The 10,591-nt window shown below is 42.7% G+C and overlaps 1 protein-coding gene and 1 long non-coding RNA gene across 3 annotated transcripts; one reads left to right on the forward strand and one right to left on the reverse strand.

Annotated features, from left to right (window-relative positions):
* Positions 1-118: 118 nt before the first annotated feature.
* LOC115157551 (uncharacterized) lies at positions 119-1,856 on the reverse strand. The gene is made up of 2 exons (XR_003868477.1): positions 1,785-1,856; positions 119-1,009 (listed from the first exon to the last, which is right to left on the reverse strand). It is a non-coding gene; the product is annotated as an uncharacterized LOC115157551 (long non-coding RNA).
* On the forward strand, positions 1,466-10,129 carry LOC115157550 (zinc finger protein 92). Of its 2 annotated transcripts, none has more exons than XM_029705915.1 (6): positions 1,466-2,147; positions 7,567-7,602; positions 7,870-7,903; positions 8,290-8,347; positions 8,509-8,710; positions 8,840-10,129. In XM_029705915.1, the coding sequence occupies exons 1-6, from the start codon at positions 1,794-1,796 to the stop codon at positions 9,923-9,925; spliced, it is 1,770 nt and encodes a 589-aa protein (XP_029561775.1). In that variant the 5' UTR covers positions 1,466-1,793; the 3' UTR covers positions 9,926-10,129. The 2 variants fall into 2 exon arrangements, with proteins under 2 accessions (XP_029561775.1, XP_029561774.1); XM_029705914.1 differs by lacking the exon at positions 1,466-2,147 and adding an exon at positions 2,529-3,020.
* The last annotated feature ends 462 nt before the right edge of the window (positions 10,130-10,591 follow it).

Genomic DNA, 10,591 nt, shown 5'->3' on the forward strand with positions numbered 1-10,591 from the left:
GAAATTGTTACATGTTGCGTTTATATTTTTCTTCAGTATATAAATGTGAAGCATCGTGTTGGCGTTTCCACTCACTACCAGATATGGTGATGCCCCAGATAGGACACTGGGTCCTATCTGAGGATTCCAAATCACACTCTTTTATTGGAGACAACTTCTATAGAATGAACAGTACAGTAGCAAATAGCTGTATAGTGATATAACTTCAGTTTAAATGGTACAGAAGCAAACAAGTAGATCAACCAAATGTATTTTATAAAGCTCTTTACAGTGCTCTACAGATACTCAGCCCCCCCCAAAAAATGAAAGAGCAAGCAATTGAGATGCAGAAGTACAGTGGCTAAGAAAAACTCCCCAGAAGACGGGAACCTAAGAAGAAACCTTTAGAGGAACCAGGCTCGGAGGGGTGGCAAAGTCCTCTGCTGGCTGTGCCTTGGGGAAACTTTGAGTACATGTGGCCATTAAGTCAAGATGGTTATTCAAGATGTTCATAGATTACCAGCCATGTCGAGCAATAACCACAGTGGATATAGAGGGTGGAACAGTTCAACACCTCGGGAGTCAATGTCAGTTGGCTTTTCAGAGAGGACTGTGCCACCACAGCAGCAATATTTGTTGACCTGTTGCCACTAAAAAGGCGCGACCAGTGGAGCACAAAAAACATTGTAAATACGACCTATATATATATATATATATCTGTTTATTTTCCCTTTCATACTTCAACTATTTGTCATACTTCAATTATGTTACAACACTGTGCATAGACAATATAACATTTGAAACGTCTATATTAATTTTAAAACTTTGAGTAATGTTTACTGCGCATTTCTAATAGCTTATTTCCCTTCAGTTGATTGTCTATTCCACTTGCTTTGGCAATGTAAACATATATTCCCATGCCAATAAAGCCCTTAGAGAGAGATTGAGAGAGAAAGAAAAAGAGAGACAAAGATAGAGAGAGGATCAGCAGTACAACGGGGGACTGGTGACAGAGTTGGGCTCAGGCATTCTGGGAGGGGAGAGAAAGAGAAGAATTAGAGAGAGCATGTCTAAGATCACACAGTACACCAGATTGGCCAGACTGACCCTAGCCCCCAGGCCAGGGGTATTCAACTTGAATTAACATTTTCACCACTGCTCTTTCACTGTATATGACCATTAATATGTTATTAACATATTATAATGAAACAGCAGGGAGCATGTCTCGAAACCTCGACCTTCTAGCCTGAAGTCCAGCGCGCTATCGACTGTGCTGCAAAAGCATGGTCAAACGGCAGAGTCGATTTCCGCGCTTTATAAACCCAGAGTCGTTACAATATCATATGGGCTCCGAGTGGCGCAGCGGTCTAAGGCACTGCAATCTCAGTGCTAGAGGAGTCACTACAGCCCCTGGTTTGAATCCAGACTGTATCCCATCCGGCCGTGATTGGGAGTCCCATAGGGCAGCGCACCATTGGCCCAGCGTCGTCCGGGTTTGGCCGGGGGGTAGGCTGTCATTGTAAAATAAGAATTTGTTATTAACTGATTTGCCTAGTTGAATAGGGCACACGCAAATAAGAGCGTTTCTGCATCTCGCCTGTAGAACGGGACATTACATTTACTGGTCGAAAAAAAAAATATATATAGGCATAAGGTTAGCAGTGTTGGTTATTAAGGTAAAAATATAATTTAATGAGAAATAGAAATGGGCGGGGTTTATGACTTTGTGGCTGTGGTAACAACCAAGCGGATCCAGTTAACAAATAGACGATCAACCCGCTTTTATTTTTGTGTCAACAACTTACCGTTTAGTCATGGTGTGGTGTTCAGTACCTGGATGTGCCAACTACAAGCAAGCACAGGCCGCTGGGGTAACGTTTCATCGGTTACCGGTCAGAGATATTACTCGTAGTCGACAGTGGCTGGCGGCAATAAAGAACGCAGCCTATGATGTGAATATTTCACTGGATAAATATCCAAATGTCCGGGTTTGTAGTCAGCACTTTCAGCCAGAGCATTTCGAAACGGACCTTAAATCTCAATTGATGGGGTTGCCAGGTCGTCGGACGTTGAAAAGTGAAGCTATTCCATCGATTTTCCCCTTGACTTCAAAGAGGAAGGCATCCGATCAGCCAACATCAGCTCAGCAGAAAACAAGTCGAGTTGAGGTAACTACAGTAGCTATAGCGAACCGTTATTTATCTAACTAAACCAACATCTAGCTCGTTTTCACAATACGCTGGCTAATCAATCCATCGCAAACCAACGTAATTAGCTAGCTGCTACCCGACGACGTGATTTGTAACTTTGCAAGCTAAAGTAAACTACGTTAAAAGTTACAGAGTCGCTGCTCCAGCCTTTTGCAGGTCTGTCACTACACTAGTTACCACAGCCACAAAGTCTATATCATTAAACAAAAAATACCTTTATTGGTCTTAATTTAAGGTTAGGCATAAAGTTTGCAGTGTGGTTACAGTTAGGTTTAACATCAGATTTTATGAAGATATATTTTAGAAATAGGCGGGATTTATTGATTTTTGTGGTTGTGACAGAAAATTAGGGGGGACATGACCCGGAAGTAAAGTTGAAATGGCGTTTACGTGGGCTAAGCAGGTACGAACAACGCGTTGAGAAGTCAAACCTGTAATCTCATAATTTCTCTAGACTATATTGTTGTCATCATCATGCCCGTGTGGTGTTCTGTACCATACTGTGCTAATTACAAACAAGCGCAAAAACAAGGAGTGATCTTTCACAGTTTACCTACCGGAGATATACCCCGATGTCGTAAATGGCTTGCGGCTATCAAGAATAATATTTACAATGTCAACACACCAGTGGCCAAGTATCAAAACATCCGCGTCTGTAGTCAACATTTTCGGCCAGAAGATTATTTGAGGGATTATCAATCTGAATTGATGGGGAAGCCAAATCGACGGCAGCTAAAAAGGGACGCGATACCATCGGTGTTTTCCTTCACAACAAAACGGAAGACATCCGATCAACCAACACCAGCACAGAAGAAAAGATCTCGATTAGAGGTAACCTAGCCTGCCTAGACCAAGTTAACTAGTTACAGCTAACGCTGTAGTCCTGTATTTAATGTATCGGCCAAATCAACTCAAGAGTTTGCTGAAATTCGTATATTTTCCACCCTCTCTGCTCAAGCCTTGCTGATCAGAAATTGTGAACTTGTTCAGTCTCCCGAGAGTCAGACGTTACTTCAGACGGTATTCCCAGCAATGTTTCAGCCATGAAATCCTGGAGATCCAATAACTATTAGCTGCTTTAAGAAGGATTTCCAGTTTCTTAGATTTTTTGTTGTTGTTGTTCTAACTTTGAAATGTACAATTAATCACCTGCGCAATAAACACAACAAAATCAACCTTCTTTACGATTAGTGTTTCAGGATCTCTCAACTGACTGACATCCACATCCTGTTGGCCATCCACAGACATAGCTTCATCATCTCTACTCGTTGCGTTGACTATTTCTACTGCCTCTGCATAGGACACCTTCTCAATTTGTACTGGCTCTACGTAGGACACCTTCTCAATTTGTACAGGCTCAACATAGGACACCTTCTCAATTTGTACTGGCTCTACGTAGGACACCTCAATTTGTACTGGCTCTACATAGGACACCTTCTCAATTTGTACTGGCTCTACATAGGACACCTTCTCAATTTGTACTGGCTCTACATAGGACACCTTCTCAATTTGTACTGGCTCTACATAGGACACCTTCTCAATTTGTACTGGCTCTACATAGGACACCTTCTCAATTTGTACTGGCTCTACATAGGACACCTTCTCAATTTGTACTGGCTCTACATAGGACACCTTCTCAATTTGTACTGGCTCTACATAGGACACCTTCTCAATTTGTACTGGCTCTACATAGGACACCTTCTCAATTTGTACTGGCTCTACATAGGACACCTTCTCAATTTGTACTGGCTCTACATAGGACACCTTCTCAATTTGTACTGGCTCTACATAGGACACCTTCTCAATTTGTACTGGCTCTACGTAGGACACCTCAATTTGTACTGGCTCTACGTAGGACACCTCAATTTGTACTGGCTCTACATAAGACACCTCAATTTGTACTGGCTCTACATAGGACACCTCAATTTGTACTGGCTCTACATAGGACACCTCAATTTGTACTGGCTCTACATAGGACACCTCAATTTGTACTGGCTCTACATAGGACACCTCAATTTGTACTGGCTCTACATAGGACACCTCAATTTGTACTGGCTCTACATAGGACACCTTCTCGACAGCCCTGATCCTTCCTGCTCTGACCCCCTTCACCCTAACAGGCCACGTGATTCACATCACAATTGGAACACCGTCCATCCTCAGATTCTTCAACAATGATATTCCGTTTGCAAACAATTGACACGTGGCCAAACTTTTTACATTCATGACATTGAAGTATCTTTTGTATATAAGCTCCCACCGCATACATTTACATTTTAGTCATTTAGCAGACACTCTTCTCCAGAGCAACTTACAGTAGTGAATGCATACATTTCATACATTTAAAAAAAAAAAAACATATTTTCGTACTGGTCCCCCGTGGGAATCGAACCCACAACCCTGGCATTGCAAACACCATGCTCTACCAACTGAGCCACACGGGACCGCATATCTCATATATCCCAGCTTTACATGGGTCAGGAGAACTTCTTCATCAAACATCAATAATACAGAAAGGCTTTCCTCCTTTCCATTCACAGTGCAGGTTAAGTGACGTGAATCAACTATTCCTGGCATGTTCATCTTAATCCATAAAGCCTCAATCTCCATTGAGACGCCACATATGACTCCATTTATCCGTGACCTATTCCAATAATCATAGCATTCCATTTCATGCGTCGATAATTAGAAAATCAACATCTTACCAATGGTCACTCTGACCCCACTTCTCCCAATGCATCCTTCACCATCTTTGTGACCTCAAACGGGCCCCCCCCCCAAAAAAAACATCCTTGCTCATGAATCGCACTCCAACAAGGAATGAGGTGTTATCATAGTGAGGCTTATCTTGGTTTATAACTCTAGCCATTCTTCGATGTTTCAGTGTTCCACTCATTTCCTCTATCTTCACTCGCGCCCAACAGAAACAAGCCTTTGCTCTCAAACCCGAAACTCCTCCTTCCAATGAATGAACTCAACCCCTATCATCAAGTCAATGGAGGCGTTGAAGCGTATCAACGTATGACGTTGGTCACCACCACCTTTCAAAGTGTGTTGCATTATGGGTATAAAAATTGTCCGGCTTGAGACTACATATTGACTGCGTGACCTTTACAACAACCATGTGACCAAAGGTCATGAATTTTCGACAGCAGTCGACTTGAAATGTTTGCAGATGCTCCTCACCAACTGCAATGTGAAGTCGGAACCAAAGCATTGTGGGAGACAATTTTCTGGGTTTTATTTGGAAGCAAAAGGCACTACATACTCAAATGGTTGATGTCGCCACCTATCATTGCTTACTATTAATGCGTGTTGACTGTTTTGGATGGATTACTATTTAGAGTTTAAATACATATTGATCCTTACGATCTAAATATGTAGGCCTACATATGATCCACATTTCGAACATAAATAAATGAAATATTCTGCTTGCAACAATAAAGCTAATGTGTTTTTCTAGATGTTACTGTAATGTTGTGTCTCATGTTATAGACTGTAAAATCCCCAGAAAATCTGCTCCTAGTGATTTTGAAGTATTCCCACTCATCATAGAGACATGTGAACATATACAAATGTAAGCAAGGTTTGAAATGATTGTTTTAGTCAAATATTATACTGTTTGGACTTCTTGCGGTCAATTTGCAGTCTACAAATTATTTGTCATTATGTTACGACCCCCTTCATGTGATTTTTTTTTTTACAATTATATTCTGTTCTTCACATGCTTACTGAGAAGAGCATCATAAAGGTTGATAATTAAATAAACACACTGCAGGCTATAGTGACGCTGACATGCAATCAATTACAATACAGTAAGAATCTATCACAGTTCCATGTCGCACAATCACACACAATAATGAGGACGTTGCAAGGGATGAAGTAATGGCAACGACAGAGCATGTCTAATATGCTGCAAAACACCGATTATGTTCTCATTCTAGTAGCCTATAAACGCACTACCTCGTTATGTTTTGATATATAAAACCAGTCTTGTGGATGTTAGAAAGAGCTTGGGCTGGTAACTCATTTCCTCATCAGTATATTCATTCCTTGGAACATGGTGATCATGTTCAGCTTTGTGTAGAAGTGGAATTTCGATAGCTTCGACTTCATCGGAAATAAAAGACTAATGCCATTGTCGTGTTTTTAGAAATCGCAGATATCCGACTTGCTGCCGGTGCGTATGTACCTACCCCGACTTTATGTGTCGGACTTCAGTTTACAGTCGGCTTCTTTCGCCTTACCACTCAAACGTGCCCAGTCAGTCCACTGTTGTGTGTCCGTGTGTGTGTGTGTGTGTGTGTGTGTGTGTGTGTGTGTGTAAAATAGTCAAATCCGTTTGGATTGATCAAGTGGTATCAGTTACTCTTGCCAGCCTATAAGGACCTGGTTTCCCAAAAGCATCTTAAGGCTAAGTTCATGGTTAGAACCTTCGTAGGAGCATCGTTAAATCTCCGAGCTGTTTCGCAAAACCATCGTTATTAACGTTGCACTTGAAAACACTTGTAAGCTAACATGCTGACCACACCTCCCGCGTCGCAAAATAAACGTTATTCAATCATTGCTCCTACGCTGCTCGCGCGCGTAGAACTTGGTTCGATTTGTGACCCTTGATGTGCTATAAGTCCATTAGGAGCATATACCCACTTGGGTGATTGAAAGATTAACTGAGGTCCAGACTCCAGTCCTGTTGGTGGTGGTAATGCACCTTAAATTTGGTTTCCAACCGCCATATATAAAGTCTGAAGAAGAAGCCTGAAGGAGGAGAGATTACTAGAAACTAACTTGGTTTACCGTGGATTAATTGTCGGAGTAGAGGACCTTGTGCATTTCAGGTAAAATAACAACCCAATGTTTATATCCCAGGACAAATTAGCTAGCAACAACAAGCTAGCTAGCTAAATTGCCATAAATGTTTAATCCTTTTCGACCTGTCCCCAAATTAATATAGCTGGTTCAGAGTTCATGTCTTGATCGTGTCTGGTGTGGGTGGTGAAAATCAAAATACGAGCGAGCGGTGTGCGTCGTTTTGCCTTCCTGCGTCACTTTATACACAGAAGACCTCCGCTAAACAGAATCACATGGTTTCATCCGTCTCTATGTGACCAGCGATGACTTCAGAACAAAGTTAACTACAAATTCAAACTTGACAATGTCTTTGCAATTGATACACACAAACAATTTATAAAAAGGTGCTTCAAATGAGAACTGAGATGACTGCATTAAAATATAAAACAGTAGGCTATGTACCTATTTAAATCATATTGAAAACATTTAATGTTCAATCAATTGAGTTCAATTTTGTTACTTGTATCTGTAATTTGTCTCAATATATTTCATGATGTGTAGCCTAACATTTGTATTTTCTTTACAGTATCTGAAGAGTATTGAAGATCTCATCACACCAGAGGTGAGTCAGTGACATATCAACCACTACATTTGTTACTGTTTAATATAACACATAGCCTCACCCTACCTCATTACTGTAGAGACTGATGGGTGGTGCCATCCCTGTTTGAGGTCATCTTGTATGCGTTCCAAACGCCACCCTATTTAGGGCAATACTTTTGATCAGAGCCCTAAGGGCACTATAAAGGGTTCCATTTGAGATGTAGACATTGACATGTTTACTGGGATGTCTTTACAATTAAAAGTGATCACAGATGTATCTATACAGGTGGCTCCAATATTGCCTGGAAGGAAGAACAAAGGTCAGTATAAAGTAACTCGGTGTTATCTACATTCTTGTCAGTGGTAAACAGCGCTCACGTTTTCTTCATGTTTTTCTGTCTTGTATTTATTTTTGCTAATATCTTTGAATAGTTATCTAAATATTGTCTGCATTGTACTGGTCACCGTTTTGTCTTGTTTTTGGATTCTACTTGCCTTCCTTCCTCGGATCTCATCTCACTTCATATGTTTCTAAAATATCAACACTGGTGTATTGTACAGGCATCTTTTTCATTCCACTTCAAGAAATGGTAGTAAATTGGCCATGACGATTCCACCTAGTTTTCCAATTAGACTGTAACAATGACGACGGGTAGAATTTCTGTCTCATAGAATGTCAGTGGTGTTCCAATGTGAATGTTCACAGGTGTTCTGACCCGTCCCCGTGTCCAGGATTCTGGAACCAGCATTGACATTACACCTGAGTACGTTCAAATAATCCCACCACCTCTTTGTTATCTGTACTTAACAATCCTACAGCCCACATGTATTTGGTCATTAACTGTCCATTTTTGAAATGTTTAGAGATTGTAAGATTGTGGTAGGATTTTAAAACCCCTCTATGTTGCTTCTCCTCCTTCCACAGGAGTGCAGATGTGTGTGTGAACAGAGCCTGTCTGCTGCAGCTCTTCCTTCTCTGCGAGAGATGTGGCTGCGACTGTGATGCCAGGATCCAGGATGAACTGGGTTGCTTCTCTGTCGTTCAGACGTGTCCGTTCTGCAGTCACCACAGGAAATGGATGAGCCAGCCCTCTTTTTCCCAGGAAACCTGTGGATTGAATGAAGAGGTGGGTATGCACGGGATACAATGTAGTGGACATAATGAAATCCAAACTCTGCACACAACGTTCTTAACAAGATTCTGGCACGCCTGTAATCCATAATAATGATATTTTGTTGTCCTTTCATTGTCCCAGCCATGTGAAGACCGACACCCAGACCTACAGAACATTTGCTTGACTATGGAAATCACTGAGGAGTTGTGTGAACATGATGCTCGGTCCTCGGATGAGGAGAGTGAGGAGGACGAAAAGCCCAAGAAGCGGAATAAGCAGGAGAGATCAGATGAGACCGAGTGGAAGCCGTCTGATGAGGAAGACATTGTAATGGACTCTGATTCTTCTGAGGATTTGGAAACGGCAGGTTCCTCTGGTCTAACAGAAGAGGCCAACGTTGATAATTCTCAGAGCGGAATAGAGAAAGAAGAGAGACTTGTGGAGTGGTGCACTGACTGTGGAGCCGAGCCTGTACTCGCCTGCACCACACAACGCCATAAGAAGCTGTATGCCTGTGGTGTGTGTGTGACTGAGGTCCAACAAGCTGTTGGATTTGACCGATTCTACATGCAGTTCGAGGACCCGGCCAGCTTCAAGGAACATGTACGACGTGAACACAACACAAAACCTCATAGGTTGCTCTGTACAGACTGTGGCATCTTTCCTCACAAGAAGGACCATTGGTGTGAGCACAAGATCAAGAAATTCCGCTGTGTAGACTGTGGTAAGCGCTGTAGGACTGAAACGGGTATCAAGATTCACAGGCACCTCCACCACCCTGACCATGTTTTCCCTTGTAAGTTCTGCCTGCAGCCATTCAATACCAGGTCAGACAAACTGACACACGAGGAAAGCCATCAGGATGAGAACTCTCCCTACCAGTGCTCAGAATGCTCCGAAAAATTTGATGACCTAATGGCAAGGAACAGCCACCTACGAACCCACAGCAACCTGAATAGAAACATCTGCCACACTTGTTACAAAGAATTTTCTAACAAAAACCATCTGGAGAGGCACATGATTATTCACACAAGGCAGAAGCCCCACATGTGCCAGGTCTGCCAACAGTCCTTCAACCAAGCGAGCAACCTTAAGTCCCACATGCGCCTCCACACAGGGGAGAGGCCCTTCAAGTGCCAGCAGTGTGAGAAGTGCTTCAATCACAATGTCAGTCTGAAGAACCACATCCAACGCTATCATGGCCCTGAGAAGAGTATCACAAGCTGAGGAAGAGGAGAGTACCACAGGCTGAGGAAGAGGAGAGTACCACAGGCGGAAGCAGAGGAGAGTAACACAGGCTGAGGAAGAGGAGAGTAACACAGGCTGAGGAAGAGGAGAGTACCACAGGCGGCGGCAGAGGAGAGTAACACAGGCTGAGGGAGAGGAGAGTAACACAGGCTGAGGAAGAGGAGAGTACCACAGGCGGAAGCAGAGGAGAGTACCACAGGCGGAGGGAGAGGAGAGTAACACAGGCTGAGGAAGAGGAGAGTGCCACAGGCTGAGAGAGAGGAGAGTACCACAGGCTGAGAGAGAGGAGAGTACCACAGGCTGAGAGAGAGGAGAGTACCACAGGCTGAGGAAGAGGAGAGTAACACAGGCAGAGGGAGAGGAGAGTAACACAGGCTGAGGAAGAGGAGAGTACCACAGGCTGAGGAAGAGGAAGAGGGGAAGGGAGAGATAAGGTGAGGCCCAGAGGGACATCTAGAACCGCTGGGGAAAGAAATGTAGCTCTAGAAGACTTGGATTGATCACAGCAGTGTTGTGTTCATAGGGCATACCGTAGCAAAACGTTTTTTCAACAGGAAATGAAAATGTAGCTGTTTACTACTACTTTAACCAGTACTTAGTTTGTGTTGATGTTATATAACATGTATTGATGACTGTCTACATTAT

This window comes from Salmo trutta, chromosome 21 (genome assembly GCF_901001165.1).
Source record: "Salmo trutta chromosome 21, fSalTru1.1, whole genome shotgun sequence".
NCBI lineage: Eukaryota > Metazoa > Chordata > Actinopteri > Salmoniformes > Salmonidae > Salmo > Salmo trutta.